Genomic DNA, 22,721 nt, shown 5'->3' on the forward strand with positions numbered 1-22,721 from the left:
TCCTCTCCAGCTGCCTCCCGCATCGGGAACCTTCACCCGCTGCATGGCAAACGCTCCCTGTGCTGCGCCCCTCCGGCGATGCATCTGGTGGGGAAGATGTCCGTTTGCATGATGGATGCCTCAGCACTCGTGGCCATGGGTGCACCCATAGGGATGGGTGCTGCAAGGCCCGGGGTGCCCTGGGCCGGATTCCTGCCCCACACCCCAAGCAATGCCTCCGGCTCCCACCCACATCTGACATTGCCTTTGCCGGAGTTGGAGGCAGAGGCAGCGTGGCCAGGGGCTGCAGCAGGTAAGAGCTGAAATCCCAAAGGAAAGGCACTCATTGACTCTGCCCTCTTTACCTTAATATTAATTGGAATGTACAGAAACCCCCCGGTTTTGAGACACATACCCCTGGGACGTCAGGCAGTCCTGATCTTCCTGCAGCCCGATGGTCTCTGAACCAGCTCCAGCCAAAACGCTTCCTTAAGCATGGTCTGCTTAATCCAAAAGATGTGGAAAAAAAACAACAACGAACACCATCATGCTCCTAAAACCACCTCAGAGCAGAGCATCCCCCAGCTGCATCAAAGCGACCCCCAGGGTGAGGGAAAATGTTCAGAGCTCTGAGCATCCCTTCAGGCTGCACCCAGTGCCCACCAGCACCACCTGCATCCCCAGGACAGTGACCCTGGCACCAGCTGGCAGTGGCAGTGGGGGCACCCTGGGCAGGGCCACCCCAGGCTCCCCCCTCGGCAGCGGGAAGAGGCTTTCATCCTCCCCCCCCCCCCCCCCCAGCAAACCAGCACTAAATGAGGAAGTGGGAGGAGAAAAAAAAATAGTAGCAAGTTGTAGTTGCAGGAGAAACACCAAAGCGAAGCCCTTCGGGATGGACCTGTGCCCACGGTGACAGGAGCCCCGAGCACCCCATCCCCAGGGGCAGGACGCAGGGACACCATGGTGAGTGCAAGCGGGGGCCTCGCTGGCTTCCCCCTGCCCTGTCCTTTCCCGGAGCCCTGGGTGTCACCTTTGGGTGTCTTCCTGCCACCTTGGGGCTATCTCAGCCCTATCCTCTCCTGCACCCACCTGGGTCTGGGGGTGCCAGGAGCCCCCCACGATGTCCCCGATGGAGAGAGGATGGAGCTGCCCAGGCTCGGGGTGAAGGAGCAGGGCTGGGGCTGAGCGAGGTGCTGTGTGGGGCACGGTGCTGGGGAGCAGCTGCTGGGGATGGGCACAGGGTGTTGGGTGCAGGATCAGTGCAGGATCCTGCAGGGTTGATGCACATGGGAGCACTGACCCGAGTGGGATCAAGGGCAGCAGGCGGTGAGCCAGGCTGGGCACAAAGCGCTCTTGATTTTGCCAGCATGGTCCCCGTACGGGAACCCCTGTCTTCCTCTTGGCCCAGCTTCCTGCCAGCGCTTCTGATTTCAGTGCTTGTGGCACCAGCAGGGTGCGGGCAGAGCACAGTGGTGTGGTGGGGGCTGCTGGGGGTGTTTGTGCCCCCTGGGACCAGCTCAGGCTGGGAGGGACCTGCAGGTGCCGGTGCCCGGGGTCGAACCTCGCACCCCAGTACATGCGGGGAAATGGGGATGGTGGCTCGGGGCTGCTGCGGGGGCAGCGGCCGGAGCTGGAAGTTGATCCGGAGGAAGAAGAGGAAGATGCAGGCTCTCAAAATGAAGAAGATGCTCAGGTGTGGCGTGAGGGGCTGTACAGTGTGGCCATGGCCACATCCTCCAGCCCACAGCTCTGCTCCCTCCGCACGTCTGAGCGCTGCCGTCCCCGGCCTTCGCTTCCCGCCAGCCAGGAGCGGGGACAGCAGCCGGGCTGAAGCAGAGCCTCCTCCTCCCTACAGCAGCCACTGGTTGCGGTTGTCACCTCCGACAGGCTGCTCCAGCACTGTCCCTACAAGACACGGACAGCTGAGACCCGATGATGTTTCATGGTTTCACAAGGGGTCATGGCTGCACATCCCCCCTGGGACCCTGCTTCGGGGTCAGCCTCCGTCCCCAGAACTCTGGGGTGAACGCCCCCTCCCCAGATCCTGTTTGTGCCCATGTCAGGGGCCAGCCGGGCTGCTGACAGCAGTGCAACACCCTGCGCTCTTCTCCTCAAGGCTTCCTGTGGTTTCAAAGGTGTTGGCTGCATCTGGGCTCGCCCTGTCTTGAGAACAGAGATGCCACCTTGGGCTGCGTCCGCTCCGCCTTCAGCACTTGCAAGGGTTTTGCTTTTTTGGTGGCTCAGACTTGAGTTTTGAAGAAAAACAGACAATGTTTTGCGATCGTTGGTGCAGGGCTGCTCCTGAGGTCCCTGCTTGCATCCGCAGCCCTGGTCATGGGTGGTGGCTGTGGTGGTGACAGTCCCCATCCTGCAGCCCTCGCGGGGGCTCCTGGTGGGCTCCTGGCCCCCACACACGCACCCATCATGTACAGGGCTGTCAGCAGAGCAATGCTCCTTGCACAAAGTGGCTGCAAACTGTGCCTGGATTTCCGGTCCAAGGGCTGCTGAAAGCTTCTTCCCACTCGGCTCTAGGACGAAATGGCTTGTGGAGGTGTCTGGTCCTGGCCATCCACCTGTCCCCTTCCTGGCAGGACCCATCTGGTGGCAGTGGCTGTTGAGCCACTGCTCTCCAGCTCACCCCTTGCCTTGGCCAGCAGCACAGGAAGGGACTGGGAACCCCTGGCCCAAGCCTTTGAAAGCAAATTCAGCTTCTGCCCTGCACGGAGCCCCTGCTCCCCTCAGGGATGCTGCCCCTCGCCTCTTGCAAGGCTTTTATCCAGCACGTTAAACCATGGCCCCATGAAATCTTCACCTCACAGGATGCTCCCAGGAAGCTGGGCAGCCTTTGTGCTCCCCAAAACAGAGCAGAAACACCCACAGCCCTGCAGACGTCTGGGACAAAACCTTCATTTAAAGTGAGACGGTGCTTTCCCTGCAGCTGTGCTGCATCAGGTGCCGGGCTGAGCCAGGAAAACCCCTAATCTGTGCCTGAGGAAGAGGAGGAGGCATGTGCTGGCTTCCAGCTGCTCTGAGCAATCATTTGAGTGAAGGAGAAACTTCAGGTGTCAGCTCGAAAGCGCGAAGCTTGCAGTACAGGAAATGCCTACATTGGCCTGAATTCAGGGCTATAAGAAACAGCGTGAGCTCAGGGTGCCTGCGCCAGGGGGCTTGGGGTGATGTAAGTGGCAGATGGGGAAGCCGAGGTGTCAGTGTCCCCATGGGCTCCTCCCAACCTGCTCACCTCCGCTTGAAGCATAAGGTTTTGGCCAGGTCGGGGTGGCAACCTTGGGGTCACCGGCAGCACGCTGGGTGACAGCATGGTGACCTGGGTGGCCTTCCTGTGGGCTCCTTAGGATGGAGGGGAAGAAGAGGAGGGGAAAGCAAGAAAAAGGACCATAAGCAATGAACTGGTGGAAGAGGAGAAGCTCTGTGAACAGCCCCGATCCCATCCAGAGCCCCTGAGCTGACCCAGGCCCATATGTCCCAACTGCTTGCAGAGGGGCAAGGAAGCTGAAAGCCCCCCCACTGGTTATAGGGCCGTGAGCTGCGTTCAGTAGCTGGGATTTTGTGAGTAGGGTTACAAAGCCCAGCAGCCCACCAGGGATGGGGGTGGCCAGGGGGAGCAGCCCAATGCTGCTGATCCCCTCCCTGCTCCACGAGCATCCCTCGGTCACCCCTCGTGACGCTGCTGGGGGACAGGGGCGGCTGCCTGTGACTGTCAGGGGCAGACGGGAGGGTGCAAAGGCAGCAGCATCCTGAGGCCTGAAAGCTTGAGAATCGGCAAGAAAATGAAGCAAAAGGGGAAGAGAAGAAAAGGGAAATGGAAAGAGTAAGAGGCTGGGGGTAACGGGGGGGGGGGGGGAGAAGTGAAATCAGCACCAGGAGCACCAGGGTGAAAGCGGAACTGCGGGGCCGGTGGCTGCAGGACGGGTGCGCAGAGGAGCTGGGGGCGGCTCCAGCCATGGGTGTCCCCTTCCAGGCATCGTGGGCACATTCAGGCAGATTACTCTGCAGCAACAAGGCCGAGGACCCTCTGGGATGTTTTCTTTTTGGGCAGTGGAATCCCACCCAGCCCAGGGCTGTGCTTAGCCCCACGATCACTTAAGTCGCAGCCCATGGTCTTCCTTCTGTCCCACTGCCCCCAAGGATGCTGCAAGGGTGAATTTGGGGTGGCAGGAAAACGGGTGCTTGGGTTTCCCCAGGCAGGGCAGGGGGTGACGTTCCCAGCTCTGCCCCACTGCAGTGGAGAATCAGGGGCGCAGCCAGGGGTGCCCCACAGGCCATGATTTTTGCCTTTCCCCAGGGTTGTTTTTGCTGCCCCTTTGACTGATATGCAGAGCCTGTGCGGTGATTGCTTCATTATTCATCTGTTACCTCCGTAAGGAGCAGGGGAAATGTTACAAACATGCCTACAGGCTGCGAGCCCATTCTGCGCCTCTTGGGAGTGTGGGGCCTGTGGTGAGGCAGGATCTGGCTAGAGGGACGGATCAAACCCATGTGCAGCAGTGGCTGAAATACCCCTTTGTGCTGCCCAAGGGTGCCTGTTTCAGATTCCTGCCACAGTCGCTGTGACCCTCTCCCTGCAGGGCAGCAAGGAGCGCTTCCACTGGCAGAGCCACAATGTCAAGCAGAGCGGGGTGGATGACATGGTCCTGCTCTCCAAGATCTCCGAGGAGGCCATCGTGGAGAACCTCAAGAAGCGCTTTATGGACGATTACATCTTTGTATCCTTCCCAGGGCAGCAGGATGGGGAGTAGCAGGGCCACGCTCTAAGGCTTTGCAAGGGCCTGCAGCGTGTCCATCCCTGCACGATATTGGGATGGGTTTGGTGGCCATGGCACCCCGTTACACACCACAGAGCTGGTGCAGCCCATGTGCTTCACCATTACCCAGGGGAAGGACCCCTTCTCCTTGTTGGCAGCATGGTCCTCCTCACCAAACCCTGCAGCTGCACAGGGCATCGTCCCCTCCTGCTGTTGCCCACAATCCATCGATGCCCACTGGGTGCTCTGCACTGACTCTGGGACACCATTGAGCCAGCACAGGGTGAAAACTCCCTGTCCCTTACGTGCCGTCCTCCAGCCCAGATGCTTTTGTGGTCACTGGCTTTGTCAGAGAGATGACATCACTGAGCACCAAGCACGAGGTTTGGTGGCTCTCTGGTTCCTTGGTACGGATGGAGAAGCTGTTCCTACCATCCGAGGCTCTGAGCCCGGCTCGGCCCCCCAGCCCCTGCTCAGTTTCGCAGCCAGATCAGCACCCAGCTGCATCACGCCTGCTGCGGCCGTGCCCCAGCCCCAGAGGGATAGGAGAAGCTCCCCAGGCTACAGAGCGGGACGTGGCGGGGAGCTCGAGCGCAGAGCCGCTTGCTGTTGTGGACGTGAGTGGTTGTGGTTTCCCTGAAGATGCGGCTCTGTCCTTACAAGGCGATGCTCTGTCCCAGGCTGGCAGTGACGCAGCCATCCGGCTCACTCTTTCAGCAGCCCCAGGGTTTTAAATGTGCTTGGGGGTTGGGCTTGGGGTTGGCTTTTTTTGGAGGAGGAGGAAAAAATACCCCACGCAGCCTCTTTCTTCCTTTTTTCACAGCGCTGAGTGCAGGGCCCCCATCCAGTCATGACTCAATGCCCCACGCTTCTGCATTTCCCAGAAAAGCCCCTCTCGTCCTGCCCTCGGCTGCCTTCCCCTCCCTGCTGCCGGGTGGGCTGAAAGCAGGACCCTGGCCCTGCACCATCCATGGCCTCCACACCCAGCATCCTCCCCAGGGCAGTGGGACTCATCCCCATCCTCCCGATGCACCGCTTCCAGCCGCAAGCCTCTGTTTTCCCATCCCCCCCATCACACCTGGGTAATTTGGGGATGCTGCGTGCGGATGTAGGGGAACCCCATGGCGGAGGGAGCACTGGGTCATGAGCTGAAACCCATCGTGCTATTCCTGGTGCTGCCTTACAAGGAGGCAGGGACACTCGGATGTCATGGGCAGGACGGGGGGACATGGGAGAGGATACCTGGACCTTGACCTGCTGCCCAGACCTACATCGGGCCGGTGCTCATCTCCGTCAACCCCTTCAAGCAGATGCCGTACTTCACCGACCGAGAGATCGAGCTGTACCAGGGGGCGGTAAGGCTGCTGTGTGCAGGCTGGCAGGGCTGGCGAGGGGTTAATTAGGTTTAATTTGGTGCATTTGCATACAAATGCCTGGGGGTGTCCCATGAATGAGCGTGCCCTTTGGGTACTGATTGCCTGGGTCAGCGCTCCCAAATGCTTGTCTGCAGCAAGATTTGGAAGCAAATCCACATTCCTGGAAAATTCATCCCATAAATACGCATTAGGGCAACCCAGACGTGGTGAAGTGCCCAAGTGCCTGGCTCTGCTGCACGTCCTTCCCGAGGCGGAGGGGACCCCAGCAGACATCCTGCATGCTGCTGCCTCCTGCGCCGCATGGGCAGAGTGAAGGGGGCTGCAGAGGGGGCTGGCAGCTGCTCCCTGCTCAGCGCTGCTGCCCTTGCCTCCCCTCTAGGCTCAGTATGAAAATCCCCCCCACATCTATGCGCTGACGGACAACATGTACCGAAACATGCTGATCGATGGGGAGAACCAATGCGTCATCATCAGGTAGAGGGCAGCGGGTGGCTGGGTGCCCCCGGCACCCCTTCCCCAGCACCCTGGGGTGTCCAGGCCAACTGCGGTGGCCGGGCAGTGGCAAGAGGTGGCTGAAGCCCGGTGCTGGCCACGGGTGAGCACCATCTGGGTGTGCTGGGGCTGTGGTCCCAGGCAAGGACCGAGCCTTGTGCAACGTGCTTTTCCGGCTGAGTGTTGCAAGGGAAGGGGTCAGGATGTGGGGCAAGGCCAAAGACTTCCCCTTCAGGCTCCAAAGCCTCCCTCCTCCCCTCCAAAATCCAGCAGCAAGAAATCCAACAACTTCTGCTGTAGCTCAGCCCTGCTCTGGTCCCGTTCATGTCCCAGAGCCCCTGCAGCCCCTTTGCCAACATCATTAGCCACAGCCCCCGTCCCCTCCAGCTGCCCCAGGCCCTGAGGGACCAGGGGCTCCCCAGCATCCTACCAGGAGTGCTCCAGGGGCTCCTGTTTCACCTCTCCTCTTCTTTTGACATTTACACAGTGGAGAAAGCGGGGCCGGGAAAACAGTGGCAGCAAAATACATCATGGGATACATCTCCAAAGTGTCCGGGGGTGGCGACAAGGTGCAGGTAGGGCTGCCCCCACCCCAGCACCCAGAGTTTCGCCTCCCAACCTGTCTGCTCCCCCAGCCCCTGCACAGAGCAGTCCTTGGCCGGGGACGTGTCTCCATCCCCAGTCAGGGCGGGCAGCTGCAGTGGGCACAAGTGCGCAGCCCTGCTCAGGCTCGTGCCCTCCTCTGGCCACCAGCACGTGAAGGACATCATCCTGCAGTCCAACCCACTGCTGGAAGCCTTTGGCAACGCCAAAACCGTCCGCAACAACAACTCGAGCCGCTTTGTAAGTCCCTGGGGCAGGCGTGGACCGTGCCAAGGGTTGGTACCTTGCAGTGCCATAGCCAGGATCCGTCCCTGCCGTGCTTGTGGCATGGCTGGTGGGGACAGCCAGGGGCTGGGTGCTGATGGCACCGTGCCTGGGCAGGGGAAATACTTCGAGATCCAGTTCAGCCGGGGCGGTGAGCCCGACGGGGGGAAGATCTCCAACTTCCTGCTGGAGAAGTCACGGGTGGTGAGCCAGAACGAGCACGAGAGGAACTTCCACATCTACTACCAGGTATGGGGGCGTGGGACTGGGCGGGCATGGGGCTGGAGCCGCTAACTGCAGCCCCCCGGGTGTCCCGCAGCTCATTGAAGGGGCGTCCCAAGAGCAGCGGCAGAACCTGGGCATCATGAGCCCGGATTATTACTACTACTTGAACCAGTCGGACACGTACCAGGTAGAAGGCACGGACGACCGCAACGACTTCCATGAGACTATGGTGAGTGTCCAGGGGTTTTTGGGTATCCAGAAACCTGTCTGAGGCCAAACTGGGGCTGACCCCCCCCCACCCTGCCCCCCCAGAACGCCATGCAGGTGATCGGCATCCGGGGCGAGGACCAGCAGCTGGTGCTGCAGATCGTGGCAGGGATCCTCCACCTGGGCAACATCAGTTTTCGGGAGGAGGGCAACTATGCCCAGGTGGAAAATGCCGACTGTGAGTAGCCAAATCCTCCTTGTTCCAGGGAAGCAAACTTACATGCTTGCAGGCACCCCGACAATGAATCGCAACATCTCTGTAGCACAAATCCCCCATCAGAGGAGAGAGGCAACATCAGCATCTTCCCCACGTTAAACATGAGGAAACTGAGGCAGTGAGCAAATGGCACAGCCAGAGATTAGCAAGTGCCTGGCAGGGAGCAGAGGCTGTGATGGAGCTGAGGGAGGGCAACATCCCATCCCAGATCGTGTTGCTCCCCATGCCATGGCCCCACTCATGTTTGGCTGGGGCTGAGTGGGCAGTGTGCGGGGGGGACAGCCCTGACCCCCCTCCTTCTGCCCAGCCCTGGCCTTCCCCGCCTACCTGCTGGGCATCGACCGCGACCGCCTCAACAGCAAGGTCACCAGCCGCAAGATGGACAGCAAGTGGGGCGGACGCTCCGAGTCCATCACCGTCACCCTCAACGTGGAGCAGGCGGCTTACACCCGGGACGCCCTGGCCAAGGGGCTCTACGCTCGTGTCTTTGACTTCCTCGTGGAGGTGGGTGCCCCGGGGAGTACGGCTGTGGGGAGGGGGATGAGGGGATGCTCATGGGGACGCTGGCTGGCTGCTCCTGCACGCAGCCGCACGCCCCACGAAGGTGGCTCCCACCGTCTCTCCCTGCAGTCCATCAACCGAGCCATGCAGAAGCCGTACGAGGAGTACAGCATTGGGGTGCTGGACATCTACGGCTTTGAAATATTCCAGGTGGGTGCTGGTTTGCAGTGGGAGCCCAGCTGGGGGGCACTCCTTCCCTGCTCCAGCAGCGAGGGTGGTCAGAGCAAGGGGTTGTTGGTGGCCAATGGCCCGAAGAAGGGTCCCTGGAGCAGCACCCAAAGGCTCCACCCATTGGGGTCACCTGAGTAGAAGCCAACTCAGCCCCATCTTCTCTTTCCTTTTCCCTCATTTTACAGAAAAATGGTTTTGAGCAGTTCTGCATTAACTTTGTGAACGAGAAGCTGCAGCAGATCTTCATAGAGCTGACCCTGAAGGCAGAACAGGTACAAGGGAGCTGAAACCCAATAGGGCTGCACCAGCACCCCAGTTCCCGTGCTCTGCACCCCACTGATGGGGCACCCTGGCCAGGGCATGTCCCATGGGTGCAGAGCTGGAGCCCACCAGCTCTCTTGGTGTGTCGTTCCCCCACCCCGTAGGAGGAGTACGTGCAGGAGGGCATCAAATGGACCCAGATCCAGTACTTCAACAACAAGGTGGTGTGCGACCTGATAGAGAACAAGCTGGTGAGTGGGGGTCCCCCCAGTAGGATGCTTCCTTGGGAGCCGAAGCACTGGGGGGGGCTCGGGGGGGCTGGGTGCTGCTGGGGTGGGGGGGCAGGAGCCAGCCCTGGGGGAGCTGCAGCTCCATGTCCTTCACCCAAGGTGCATTTCAGTGCAAAGCAGCTTTGAGCCGCACAGGGCACCTGAGCACAGCCAGATGCAGGATTGGGCCCTGCCCTCAGCCTTAAGTCACCCCTGGCTTTGCCTTCCATCCCCCAGAACCCTCCCGGGATCATGAGTGTCCTGGACGACGTCTGTGCCACCATGCACGCCACCGGCGAGGGCGCTGACCAGACCCTGCTGCAGAAGCTGCAGGCAGCCGTGGGCACCCATGAGCACTTCAACAGCTGGAGCTCGGGCTTCGTCATCCACCACTACGCGGGCAAGGTACGGCATCCTGCACCCTGTACCCTGCACCCTGAGGCCCCGGCCCCAGCGTACTGGGGCTGAGCTCCCCTCCTGCCCCCAGGTCTCCTACGACGTGAATGGCTTCTGTGAGCGCAACCGGGACGTGCTCTTCACCGACCTGATTGAGCTCATGCAGAGCAGCGAATAGTGAGTATGGGCGGTGCTGTGGTCTCCTGGGGCACCCCAAAAGAGCTGGGGTCATGGGCAGCATCCTCAAAACGCGGACCTTTGCTGGTCCTGCCCCTGCCTGGCAGCTCTCACCCGGGGGTTCTCCCCTGCCTTTCAGCGGTTTCATCCGGATGCTTTTCCCGGAGAAGCTTGATTCTGACAAAAAGGGCCGCCCAACCACTGCGGGCTCCAAAATCAAGGTAGGTTCTGGAGGCTGCAGAGCAGCAGCTGGGGGCTGCTGGGCTCCCACCAACACCTTTAACGCTACAGAGGCCGATCCTTGCAACAGAAACAGGCTAACGACCTGGTGAACACGTTAATGAAGTGCACACCACACTACATCCGCTGCATCAAGCCCAACGAGACCAAGAAACCCCGTGACTGGGAGGAGAGCAGGTAACAGAGGATGCTGTAATGGGTCACAGAGCCCCAGAGCCCAGGTACCTGGTGGCCGGGAGCAGCTTTCCTCCAGACCCAGGGGATGGGAAGGGGCAGCGTGCGGACACACACGTCCCTCTGCGCGTGCATCCTCCAGGGGCTCTGACCTGGGCACCCCCAGGCAAAGCGATGGGGATGGGCAGAGCCATGCTGCCATGCTGCCATCCCACAGCGAGCGCATCCCTCCCAATCCCGCAGGGTGAAGCACCAAGTCGAGTACCTGGGGCTGAAGGAGAATATCCGCGTACGCCGGGCTGGTTTTGCCTACCGCCGCCTCTTCCAGAAATTCCTGCAACGGTGAGGGGCCGCGGGGCTGCGTGGAGGGGGTCTGCAGCCCGGCCGCCGCTCATGGCCCCTGTCCCGGCAGCTACGCCATCCTCACCCCCGAGACGTGGCCGTGCTGGCGCGGGGACGAGCGGCAAGGCGTGCAGCACTTGCTGCGCTCCGTCAACATGGACCCAGACCAGTACCAGATGGGACGGAGCAAGGTGTTCGTCAAGAACCCCGAGTCGGTAGGTTGGGGGCATGGGGACGTCACGGGCATCTGCACTGGGGTCGGCCCCTGCCCAGCCGGGCTCAGAGCCCCCCTGCCCCGCAGCTCTTCCTCCTGGAGGAGATGCGGGAGCGGAAATTTGACGGCTTCGCCCGGGTGATCCAGAAGGCCTGGCGCCGGCACGTCGCCATCCGGAAATACGAGCAGATGCGAGAGGAGGGTAAGGCTGTGACGGCGGGGACACCGGTGCGCTTTGTAGGGTGCCCTTGGCCAGGGACAGCCCTGCTCGCTGCAGAGCCACCGGAGCAATGGGGGAGCAGCATCCCCGCTCCTAATTGCAACAAAGGGGGTGATGAGGGACTGGACAAGATACCTGAGGTCTTTTCCTACATTTCAAGGAGGGAGTGGGTTTCTTGCTCCTGTTTTCAGCCCTGGGAGGGGCTGTCAGACAGAACCCAGAGCATCTCGCTGTCCATCTGCATTTCACTGCCTGCAAAAAAGATGGAGATGAGAGTCAGTGCTTGTAGAGGGATGGGAAAGGCCCGTGGTCACCACCTGACACCCGCCATGGGCAATTTCCAACCCTCCCAAGCATACAGTGCAAAATCAAGAGGAAAAAATCAGAAAGCAGCTGGGCCCCTCCCTCCCCCCCTACCACAACACAAGGTTTTGGGGACGCTGAATGGGTTTTGTGGCCAGTGCAGCTCCTGCTGCGTGGGGCCGTGGGCTGAGTGCCAGCTCAGAGCCCTGCCCAACCAGCATCGCTTCGGGTCCCACGCAGCCTCCAGCATCCTCTACAACTGCAAAGAGCGGCGGAGGAACAGCATCAACAGGAATTTTGTGGGCGATTACCTGGGCATGGAGGAGCGGCCGGAGCTGCGGCAGTTCCTAGCCAAGAGGGAGCGGGTTGACTTCGCCGACTCCATCACAAAGTATGACCGGAGGTTCAAGGTGAGACAAGCCAAGCTGTGGCTCATGGTGGTTGCCCTTGGGTGGGATGTGGGTGGGGCTTGTGCCCCCCCCCGCCAACTCCCCTCAGCCCCTGCACCTGCCCTTTCACAGCCCATCAAGCGGGACTTCATCCTCACCCCCAAGTACTTTTACCTGATCGGGCGGGAGAAGGTGAAGAAAGGCCCTGAGAAGGGGCAGATCAAGGAGGTGCTCAAGAAGAAGGTGGAGATCCAGGCGGTGAGCGGCGTCTCGCTGAGGTGCGTCCCATTGCACCAGCTCAGTGTGGTCGGGCTTCACCCATCATGTCCCCCCAGACCCTTCCCATTTTTCGGTGCCCGCAGCCCAGCCCCAACGCACTGCTGTTGGAGCATCGTGCCATGGGGATGCGGGGTCCCTGTGCTCTCCGGGCCTGCTCAGGGGTCCCCAAGGCCTGGCAGAGTCTCCTGCCCCCCTGACAGCCCCCTGGGGCTGCCCACAGCACCCGGCAGGATGATTTCTTCATCCTCCATGAGAACGATGCCGACAACTTCCTCGAGTCCATCTTCAAGACGGAGCTGGTCAGCCTGCTGAGCAAGCGCTACGAGGAGCTCACCCATACCAAGCTGCAACTCACCTTCAAAGACACGTAAGGATGGAAGCTGGGAGAGGTGGCAAAGCAGGAAGAGGCCACATCCCCGCAGCCTCACGGCCCCTCTCCTCCTCCCAGACTACAGTTTCGGGTGAAGAAGGAGGGCTGGGGCGGCGGCGGCACCCGCAATGTCACCTTCATGAGAGGACAGGGCGACGTGGCCATCCTCAAAGCTGGAGGCAAAACCCTTACGGTCAGCATCGGGGACGGGCTCCCCAGGAACTCCAGTGAGTGCCGGTGCCAGTGCACCTGGGGGGAGCAGCACGGGGCGGGGGGGGGGGGGGGGCAGGAGCTCCAGGGCCACGGTGAATGGTGGGGGGCTTGGGGACATCAGGGTGAGACACTGTGCTCTGCGGGGTCTGTGTTTCACCCAGGAGGGACCTGTTCAGGTGATGGGGCAGCATCAGGTGCTGGGGCAGCATCAGGTGCTGAAGGGTGGTGGGATGCAAACCATGGTCAGCCCCCACATGGGACATCACCTAATGAGGTCTTGTGTCCCCTCCCAGAGCCCACAAGGAAGGGGGTGACGCAGAGCAGAGGTGGCAGCAGGTATCCAGCACCTTCCCGGAGTGCCCCCCCGGCACCCCAAGGTGAGCAGGGCAGCGCCAAATGGGGCCCAGCCTGATCCAGCCGGCTCTGTGCTGCTGCAGGGCAGGCAGGGGATGACCCCCCCAGTAACTGACCATCCCTGGGGTTGTTCCAGGCACCTGCAAGAACGGGGCTCCCCAGTTCCCACGTGGGAACAGCCGGGCTCAGCGGGACACCTACAACACACCCCAGAAGCAGGCGCGGGCACCACCGGCCACAGTGCTGCCCACCCAAAGCACAAACCGCCGGCCAAAGACACGGCCCCCATCCGAGCAGAACATGGAGTTCCTCAACGTGCCTGACCAGGGGGTGGCCGGGTAAGGTCCAGCACCCATGTGCCCACCACAGTCCTCCAGTCTCCCCTCCCACTGCTGCAGGCTCCGGAGACACTCTTCCCACTCCGGCCAGCTCTGTGTAAACTGGCAGTCCTGGGAGGGCAGAGCAGGCTGGGGAGGGGGACGTGGGATGTCCCACACCCCCTACCTTCCCTGGGTCTCACGCCGTGTCACCGGTCCCCAGCATGCAGCGGAGGCGAAGCGTGGGCCAGCGGCCACCCCCAGCCGGTCGCCCCAAGCCGCAGCCCAAGGTGGCCACGCCGCGCTGCCGTGCGCTGTACCAGTACATCGGGCAGGACGTGGACGAGCTCAGCTTCAACGTGGGGGACATCATCGACATCCTGCTGGAAGGTACCGCCAGGCTCCCGGCATCCCACGTTGCCCCGCAGATGCTCCACGTCTCACCCCGGGCTCTTTTCCCCCTTTCCCAGATATCTCTGGTTGGTGGAAGGGACGGCTGCATGGCAAGGAGGGGCTTTTTCCTGGGAACTACGTGCAGAAGATCTGAGCCGGGCGCAGCGGACAAGGATGCTCCCAGTAGGTGCCAGCCATGGGGACGCAGCCCTGCGGAGCCCTCGCCAGCCCTCGCCACCGGTGGATCCGGCCTGCTGGCAGCCACCAGTTTCTGCAGCTGCTTCAGACAGTGGAGCAGGGCCAGGCTCTTTGCTGCTTGTTCGTACGATGGTTGTGGAACTGCTGAGGTGACTCTGGGGCACAGATAGTTTTATCGTTGGTAATTATAGCAGTGAAGTTACTTGTGGTGGCTTTGGGCTTCTGACCTCGCTGCCGGATGGTTCACACATTGCAAACACAGCAAATCTGAGTTGGACTCAAAAAAACAAGCCCAAAGTTTGTGTTCCCCGCTGATCTCCCCCAGACCCAGCCCCCAGCACTGGCTGTCCCCATGACAGGGGCCCCGCACCCACGTGTCCGCATGCAGGGACAGGGGTGGGCGCACACCAGAGCAGCCCCATCTCCTCTGCGTCGAATCCTCCAGAAGATGCTGAACACGAACCAGCTCCCCCCAAACCCCGTCTCAGGCTCTTGCACATCCCAGCATCGCTCCGGAGCACCTGGCAGTGCTGGCCAGGAGCCGCAGGGCAGCGAGGAGACAAAGCCCTGGAATCGGGGCGCAGCAGGACCTGCGTGCCAGCGTGGCGCCTGATTTCCTGCAGGACTTGCTGCGAGAAGGACTGAGCTGCGGCTCCGCGTATTTGGGTCCTGATCCGAGGGGGCCACAGGTGGCACAGACGGGCCCAAGCCCTCTCCTGTGGCGAACACAGAGCTGCCCCCCCCCCCAGCATCACAGGCAGGGGGGTCTCACCAGCGGGGTGCTGGGGCTGGAAGCCACCGTCCACAGCCACGCTGAGGTGACCCCGAGCACACCCTCTTGGGGTGACGTTCCCTGCCCTGGGGCACTGGGGGGGGGGGGGCGGGGGGCTTTGAGTGGGGGCTTTTTCCCACCGAGGGTGCGTGAGGTTTGCAGCGGGGAGAGGGACGAACGGCACCAACACATCGGGGACAGTCCTTGCCTGTGCCCCGTGGTGCTGGGGACCCCCGCCATGCTCTGGCTGCAGAGATAAGCAGGGGTCAGGGTCCCGTCCCCCCCCCGCCACCAATCCCTGTCACCCCCCCCCCAGGATGGCCGCAGGAAGTGACGCCATCCCGCTGCAGCCCTCGGCCTCGCCACCCGTCCCTCCTCTTCCTCCCTCCCTGCAGCCCCCGCTGACCGCGGGTGGGCAGAGCCCCTGCCCAAGAGATGGACTTGGGGGGGGGCACACACATATGGGGGGGCTCAGGGGACCCTATGCCCACCAGGGTGGGGGGTGACGCCAAGCAAAAGGCTGCTGGGAAATGAAGTCTTGCGCAGCCTCACGTGGCGATGCGCTCCGGGCCTGGGGAGGGAAGGGGGAAATGTGGGGCAGCGCCGGTGTCTCAGCCTCGTGGCTTTGCCCCCTTGTGATGGGTTTTCACAGCCCATGCGGGCCTTGGGGGGATTTTTCTTTCTTTTTTTTTTTTTTTTCCTGTAAATGCAGTTTTAGAGTCCTTGCACTGCTGAGCTTGGGAAGGGCATTGGGGGGGGGGGGGGGGAGGAAGGTCGCGGAGGGGGGGGGGAAGCAGTGAGAGCCTCTGCTTTCATCTGACTGAATAAAAATGGCTTTGGAAACTGCTGCTGGAGGAATCTCCTTCCTGCACCCTTCAACCCTGCCTTGGGGCCGGGGGTTGGGGGGGCAGCACCCCAAGAGCTGGGGCTGTGCAAGGGGGGTGCTGCCACCACCCCCTGCTGGCTCGGGGGGGGGGGGGGGGCAGCTCAGGGGGGCTCTGAGGGTCCTGGGAAGCTCCGAGGGGCCTGGGCAGCTCTTAGGGCCCATGGGCGACATGCTGAGCTCGGGATGCTCCGGGGGGGTGCTCCGAGGAACTCGGGGTGCTCCGAAGGAGACCTCAGACGGGCGGGGGGGCGAGGGGGGGTGGGTGTCTCCAAAGGTCACAGTGTTCCCCAAGAGGCTCAGGATGCTCTGAGAGGACCACGAAGCCCCGAGCCCCCGCCCCCCCCCCCCGGGGGATGCTCCAGCATCGCGAACCACGACCCCCCCACCTCATGAACCGGTGTCTGGGGGAAGACGACGGCACCGGGGCGGGTCCGGGCTGCCCCCCCGCGGCGTCCCCCTCTCCCCCTTCCGCCTCTCTTCTTCCTCCCCTCCCTTCTCTTCTTCCTCCTCCTCCTCGTCCTCTCCCCCCCCCTCCCCCCCCCCCCGGCTCTCGCGACAGCTCCGCGCAGAAAATGGCCCCGCGGCCGCGCCGCCGCTGATGCGCGCCCCGGGCGGCTCCGGCCCCCCCCGCAGCCCCGGTACGTGCGGCCCTGGGGGGGGCGGGGGGCACACAATTTTGTTTTGTTTTGTTTTGTTTTTTGGGGGGGGGGCACAGGGGGACACACGACCCCAGGGCTCCGGGGGGGCGACAGCGGGGCTGTGCGCCGAGCTCGGAGGTGAGGAAGGGCCGGGGGGGGGGGGGGTGAAGCCGTGCGCCCCCCCCCCAAAGGGGGGACACCAGGTTTGGAGGGGAGGGGGCTCAGCCCGTGGGGATGCCAGGGCTGCGTTGTCCCGCGGGGCTACTGGCCGCGGGGGCTGCTGGCCGCAGCTCTATTGTTGGGGGGGAGGGGGGGGGGGCAGATGGGGGCTACCAGCCATGGGGGCTAGTAGCCGTCGGTGCATTATTGTTGGGGTGCTGCTCAAAATACTAGGGGTCTTGGGGGGGGGGGAGTTGGGGGGGGGGGGGCTAGTAGCCACGGGCATATTGCAGACGGGAGCCACTAGCCGTGGGGGGGCTGCCAGCCGTGGGGGTGCTCACCATGGGGCGGGGAGCCGAGGGCCCCCCCAGAACCAGGGGGTCCCTGCGCTCGCTCAGCTGTCATCTCCCAGCGGAGCGGCCGCGTGAGCCCCTTGTTCCCAGCCTTTTGTCTCCTCTCCCACGCCGAGGAGCTGCTGTAGGAAGTCTCTGGCCGTCGTGCGGAGATGCTCAGAAGGGATTATTTGTCCCGTTTATCTCCCCGGGTGGATTTGTGAACCTCTTCTGTGCTTGCCAATATGCGTAAACCCTCTTGTTCGCTTGAGGGAGATGATCTTTATTAATTATTAACTGAATCGGCGCTGGAGGCTGCTCCAGGTGACAAACCCCCTGCTCACCCCCATGGCCCCCGACAAGGGATTTTTCTGGGGTCCCACAGGAGCTGGAGGAGTGGGTTCCAGCAGGCTTCGGGGAGCCTGACCCTGCAGCAGGAAAACCCAGTGAAAGGTGGCACTGGGTTTGCGGTGGCTCCGGGATTTGGGTTTCCAGGGCAGGGTTTGCACTGGATCTGGGGGGGGGGTCACAGCTGCGGTGGCCGTGTGGGGTCATCAGGGATGGAGGCAGCAGCGGGTCAGCAGTGCTTGGCTCGGGGCATCGCATTCAGGACTGCAAAACGGAGCGAAAAGTGCCCTGTTGTTTCGGACACCATCCCACAGGAGGTGAGAAATGGCAGCAAAACGATGCAGGTGCCACCAGCTCCCCGAAATCCAGGGCCTGGGGCCGAGTGTGCAGCAATGTCACAGGGCCACCTCTGCTGCAAGGGGTGTGATGTCAAGGAGATCCCTCTCTGCTCAGTTATTCCTTCGGCCGCCCCAGCCCTATGGCTTTGTTTGGGGTTAACTTGCTTTTTTTATTAATCCGGAAGGGGAAACTCTGTTTTGCTGGGAAAAAATGATAGCAAGAATCTTTTGGGGGAGAAAGCATTAAAACTGTTGAGGCAGGGCTGAGTCTTCTTGCTCAGCGCCTCCACGCAGCTCCTCACATACAGCTCCTTGAAAAAATGCATTTTTTCAAGAAATAACGAAATTATTCTGGGGAAGCTGTGGTGTACCGGGGCTGCCAGCTTCTGGGGCATGGCTCCTGCTCTCCTTGGGGGCTCCAGCACCAAGCCCAGCAGCATCTTTAGGTGTTACAGCTTGGCTGTGACCTTCCTCCCATCCCTCTTGGATGTGCTTCCCAATAGGGCTCGCAATTCCGCAATGCCCCAGCAATATGTTTAAATACGATTTTCTCCAGAAAAGCTGAGAAAAATGCCTGTAAGAGCAGATGCTAGTTGGCACATCCAGCTGTGAGCAGGGCAGCACAGATATGGGTGTGCTGGTCTCTGTCGTGGAGATTTCAGATGCTTTTTGCTGAGAGCTATCGCATGGCTCTTGCGTGGCCAAGGCTGGTGCCACTGGCCTGTAAGGGCAAGCCAGTTTGGTTTTGGGGACCGTCTGCTGTAATGTTCGTGAAGGAATTGCCCCCAGGAGCCCATCAGCCAGGCGTTGGGCCTTGCCGCCATGTTCCTGGTCATGCAGTGGGAGCAGAGAGCAGGGCTTGGCGTTACCCGAGGGTGAGAGGTGGGAGAGATGGTGATGTCTCTGGCTTCAATGCTCGACAGCTGCCGCCCGTGGAGGGGCCGTGTTGGCAGCCTGTGTCCCCACAAAGCCCCTTTGAGGCAGGAGCTCCACAGGCACTGAGGGGGGAGAGGAAGTGGTGGCTGTTGTCGTCGCTCCCTGGTGGGCTCTAACCTCTGTCCCTTGCATTGGGTGCAGCATCGCCTAGAGAAGACGCCATCGGCGGCGAGCCCCTGGCCTCGTGCCCGCCACCAGCCGGGCCATGAAGACAGAGAAGGACGAGGCTCTGCCCCCCTTCTCTCTGGGGGGTAAATACGCTGGAGAGGGGGCAGGTGAGTCCCTCGGGAGGCGAAAGGCCTTTGCTCTGGCTGCTGTGGGGTCCCATTTGCTGCAGCTCCTAGAGGCGGTGGCCAGCTGTGACACTAGAGGGGCTGCTGGTGGCCTCCATGTGGGTGCCGTGGCCCCACGCTCCCCTCCGAAGGCCCCCAGTGGGTGGATCCAGGCGGGCAGCATCCAGCAAGGAGCACTCTGAGCACGTGTCTCCTGTGTTGAACCACGCTCCAGGAAGCCAGACCTCCCCCCAAAGCCCCAAACTGACCGAGCCATGTAAGGTATCCGTTTGTGCAGGGTAGGAACGAGGGCACTGGAACCGGCACGTTTGCAAACAGAAACCTGGGTCCAACCACACAGCTGCATTTCGGCACGCGGTTACGGCCCCAAACCGCCTGAATCCTGCCCAGCTCCAAGGCTCGGGGCTGGGGGCCGAGGGTCGTGGGTGCATGGCGGCTGCACAGGGCACTCGCGTCCGCTGCCTGACGGCCTCTCCCCCACAGGCTGCAGTGAAGCGGCTCTGCCTGGCGGCCCCATGCCGGCAGTGGGGACTGGAGGAGCCCCCGCGCAGGACCTGCGGCTGCTGAAGCGCAGACCGGCCTCAGGTGAGCTGAGCACAGTGGGGGCGATGCCGCGGGTGACGGCTGGGCGATGGCCAAGGCCAATGCTGTGTCTCCTTCCAGGGAAGCACTACGCCTGCTCCAGCTACGGCTGCAAACTGGCCTTCCCCAGCATGCAGGAGCTGATGGACCACCTGAAGGTCCACTACAGACCCACGCAATCCCTTGAGGGTAAGGGGGATGGTGGGCACCGGGACGCCCCGTGATTGCTCCAGGGTGCTCTTTGTTTGGATGGGAGGGGGAAAAGCAAGGTTTGAAGCTGGGGCTCACTGCGCAAGATGCCCTCAAGGTGCCTGCGCCCCTGGGAGATGCTGCATTGCCCCAGCCAGCTGTGGGGAGAGCACGGGAGGGGACAGAGACATGTTGGTGGGTCCCCCCACTGCCGCAGGGGGTGCAGTGTGGCTGGGGCTGTGCTGACTCTGCCCCATCTCTTTTTGCAGGCAAAACCTTCCAGTGCCCCACGCTGGGCTGCATGGAGACCTTCCCCAGCATGCAGGACCTCATGGCCCACATGAAAGTGCACTACAAGCCAAACCGCTACTTCAAGTGAGTCCCCACCCCGTCCCGGTCCCCATCCCCATCCTGCACAGCTCTGCCACCTCCCTGCAGAGCCCTCGCAGGTACTGGACAGGCAAGCACATGGCCCCACACCACATCCCATCTGGGGACACGCTGCAGCACCCAGATATCCCCGAGCACCCAGTACACCCCCTTTTCAGCCTCGCCCTCCTTCCCCCCCCCCCCCCCCCTATTGCGGGGCAGCCCCCGGGAGGGGTCCATGTGCCGTGGGGCAGGGGGGATGCTGCTCCTGGGGCTGTGGGTGGGAACTTCACCTGGCGCTGACGCTGCCTGCCGACCCCGCAGGTGTGAGAACTGCCTGCTGCGCTTCCGCACTCACCGCTCCCTCTTCAAGCACCTCCACGTCTGCTCCGACCGCGCTGGCAGCCCCGCACCGCCCCAAAAAGCCGAGAAGCCCGTCCCGCCCGCTACCTCCGCCCTGGAGAAGGAGCCCCCGGCCAAGGCAGCCGAGGGGCTGCCCAAGCTCCCGAGCATTATCCGGCACACAGAGAAAGAAGCCATCCTCCCCGGCGTGGACACTGCCCCGGCGGCGCCCGCCACGCTGCCCGCCAGCCTGCCCGAGCTGCCCAGCTCTCTGGAGGCGATGCCGCTCGTCTCGCCAGCCCCCCACCCCTTCCCGCTGCTGGAGCCCAACCTTTTCGGGCCATCATCCTTGACTCGGTTCTCGGGGCCGCCCCCCTCCTCGGTGCCGTTCCTGTCCTATGTGCACCCGTCGCCCTACGGTTTACCTCCGCCCCCGGCGCAGCCCCGCTTGCGGCCCTTCGTGCCCAGCCACGGCCCCCCCGTCTCCAACGCCGTCTGGAAGAAAAGCCAAGGTGAGCGCGGGCAGCCATTAGGGCAAACCTTCTTCTGCTCCCGCCTTGACCAGCAGCTCCTGGATGAGGACCCACCGACGGCCAGCGAGGATCCCTCCCCGCCTACACCCCCCCCAGCCCAGAGCCACTGCAGCCCAGGGCCCCCCCAGTCCCTCTCTGGGCTCCCCTCACCCCACCCCAGCCACCCCCTGCCCCATCCCACCTCTGCTCCCCGCCTCTCCCACCTAAAGAGATGCTCGATTGGAAAAAAATGAAAGCAACCACCAAAAAAAAATAATAAATAACCAGCCTCCAAATTTACCCGGCCCTGCTGCTGCTCCCCGGTCTGCTGGGGCGCGAGGCAGGGGCTGGGCCACGCCTGCCCCCCCCCCAACATCCCCCCCCACCAGGGAGGGGAAGACCTAATGCTTGTCTTGCCCCTCGATTCCCTCCGCAGGTGTGAGTGTCAGCCCACTCCTCCCATGCTTTGGCTCAGGAGTGACCGCAGGTTAGTTTGGCACTGCTGGTTGGGGGCTGCTTTCTGTCACTGAGGGGGTGGGGGTGGGGGGAAGGAAGGGGGGGCGCAGGGGACGGGAGAGGCCCCTTGGGGGCCGTGATGCTCCCCGGAGCACAGCGGGGAGGGCGGGCACCCTTGGTTTTGGGAGCCCTCCACAGAGGAGCTGCTCCCCACGTAGGCTTGGAGACCGGGGGCGAGGGGTCACTGGCTGCACCCCCGCCCCCCCCCCCCCCCCCCCCCAAGGAGCTGCTGAGCCTGGTTGTATCGGCAGCACAAACTGGGGGTGCAGCTGCTGCTTGGACTCAAAAGACCCCCATTTTCCCAGCCCCCTGTGGCCAAGCTGGAAACCACCTGCTTTTGCTCTGCAGGTGCAGAGGCGATGGGCAAAGGGGGTCCGAGCGGCACCGCCTCGCACAATGCCCACAGCCAGCTCCACGCCCAGCCTTGGGGTCCCCTCCCCGAGCACAGGGGGGACCCCGTGTGTATGCAGGGCTGGGAGCAGGGGCTTCCACCCCCCCCGAACCCTGCTCTGCACGGGGCTCCCACCCCCGGGGGCTCCCCAGCGAGCGCTGTGCTTCCCTCCTTGCCCACCCTTGCAGGGCACGCCTCCAACAGCCGCATCGTGTGGGAGCACACGCGGGGCCGCTACACCTGCATGCAGTGCCCCTACTCCACCGCCTCGCGGGAGGAGATGACACTGCACATCGAGGACCACCGCAAGAACCTGCCGCCACCCGGGCGCCTGGACGCAGACGTGGGTACGGCCTTGGGGGGGGGGGGGGGGGGGGGAGGACAGGGAGGATGCAGGGGGTCCCCCCCCGAGTGCCCACATACTCTTGTTATATGGGCTCGAGCAGCTCTGTGCACTCTGGATCCTGAACTGAGCTGATTTCTCCCTGATTTGGGGAAAAGAAGGCATCAGTGGGGACAGCCCCACTGCCTGCCCCCGTGTCACCGCCGCAGTGGGCAGCACCCCCGGGGTGCGGTGTGCCCTTGACCCCCAGCAATGCCCCAGGGGGGCTGCATGCCCCCTGCCCTATCCCAGGAGCTCAGCCCCAGCCCTGACAGCTCTCTTCCCTCTCCCTCCAGATTTCGGGGTGGGCCTCGCCTCCTTCCACTCGAAGCTGACGCCGGAGATGGAGAACTCCCTGTACTCGCAGCTCTGAGGGGCCTGGCCCCCGTTGGGGATCCCCCCCACCCTGGCTGGGCAAAGGGCACCGCAGACCCCATGCCGCTGCACTGGGACAGGGACACTGGAAGCATCGCCCCAGCGTGGGGTGGCAGAGGGGGGACAACCTTTGTTTTCTTGACTTTCTACTCCCCTCTTCCTTTTACTTTTGGAAACGCTAAGCCCCTGGACCCTGCGTGCCCCTCCCTCTCCTAAAGGTTTTTCATTGCCCCAGTGGCTCAGGGGGAGCCTGGTGGATGCTCTAGAGGTGGTGGACTTGAAACGAGGTGGATCTGAAACGAGGCCTGGAAGTTAATAAATGGGAAGTGTACAG

General features: G+C 62.6%; 2 protein-coding genes across 3 annotated transcripts; both read left to right on the forward strand.

Annotated features, from left to right (window-relative positions):
- Nucleotides 1-804: 804 nt before the first annotated feature.
- Nucleotides 805-14,229, forward strand: MYO1F (myosin IF). The gene is made up of 28 exons (XM_080565709.1): nucleotides 805-942; nucleotides 4,566-4,703; nucleotides 6,008-6,097; nucleotides 6,498-6,592; nucleotides 7,098-7,185; nucleotides 7,364-7,453; nucleotides 7,595-7,726; nucleotides 7,797-7,931; nucleotides 8,015-8,147; nucleotides 8,494-8,690; nucleotides 8,817-8,897; nucleotides 9,104-9,190; nucleotides 9,344-9,430; nucleotides 9,686-9,853; nucleotides 9,936-10,021; nucleotides 10,161-10,242; nucleotides 10,332-10,438; nucleotides 10,679-10,777; nucleotides 10,848-10,992; nucleotides 11,079-11,193; nucleotides 11,755-11,924; nucleotides 12,036-12,181; nucleotides 12,403-12,549; nucleotides 12,631-12,779; nucleotides 13,059-13,142; nucleotides 13,256-13,457; nucleotides 13,660-13,826; nucleotides 13,907-14,229. Exons 1-28 carry the CDS (start codon nucleotides 940-942, stop codon nucleotides 13,981-13,983), a joined length of 3,300 nt encoding a protein of 1,099 aa, XP_080421835.1. The 5' UTR covers nucleotides 805-939; the 3' UTR covers nucleotides 13,984-14,229.
- A 1,937-nt stretch (nucleotides 14,230-16,166) lies between these two features.
- ZNF414 (zinc finger protein 414) lies at nucleotides 16,167-22,721 on the forward strand. Of its 2 annotated transcripts, XM_080565712.1 has the most exons (9): nucleotides 16,167-16,323; nucleotides 18,578-18,711; nucleotides 19,213-19,314; nucleotides 19,393-19,500; nucleotides 19,770-19,875; nucleotides 20,194-20,723; nucleotides 21,160-21,210; nucleotides 21,819-21,977; nucleotides 22,309-22,721. In XM_080565712.1, exons 2-9 carry the CDS (start codon nucleotides 18,642-18,644, stop codon nucleotides 22,383-22,385), a joined length of 1,203 nt encoding a protein of 400 aa, XP_080421838.1. In that variant the 5' UTR covers nucleotides 16,167-16,323; nucleotides 18,578-18,641; the 3' UTR covers nucleotides 22,386-22,721. The 2 variants fall into 2 exon arrangements, with proteins under 2 accessions (XP_080421838.1, XP_080421839.1); XM_080565713.1 differs by lacking the exon at nucleotides 21,160-21,210.

The sequence above is a fragment of the Anser brachyrhynchus genome (assembly GCF_964034855.1).
Source record: "Anser brachyrhynchus genome assembly, chromosome: 23".
Classification (NCBI taxonomy): domain Eukaryota; kingdom Metazoa; phylum Chordata; class Aves; order Anseriformes; family Anatidae; genus Anser; species Anser brachyrhynchus.

Coding starts and splice junctions, on each gene's coding strand:
- MYO1F (XM_080565709.1), top strand. Junction 10,993..11,078: donor TCGTCAAGAACCCCGAGTCG/GTAGGTTGGGGG, acceptor CCTGCCCCGCAG/CTCTTCCTCCTGGAGGAGAT. Junction 12,780..13,058: donor CGGGCTCCCCAGGAACTCCA/GTGAGTGCCGGT, acceptor GTCCCCTCCCAG/AGCCCACAAGGAAGGGGGTG.
- ZNF414 (XM_080565712.1), top strand. CDS start 18,642: ATGAAGACAGAGAAGGACGAGGCTCTGCCCCCCTTCTCTCTGGGGGGT. Junction 18,712..19,212: donor ATACGCTGGAGAGGGGGCAG/GTGAGTCCCTCG, acceptor TCTCCCCCACAG/GCTGCAGTGAAGCGGCTCTG. Junction 21,211..21,818: donor TGGCTCAGGAGTGACCGCAG/GTTAGTTTGGCA, acceptor CCACCCTTGCAG/GGCACGCCTCCAACAGCCGC.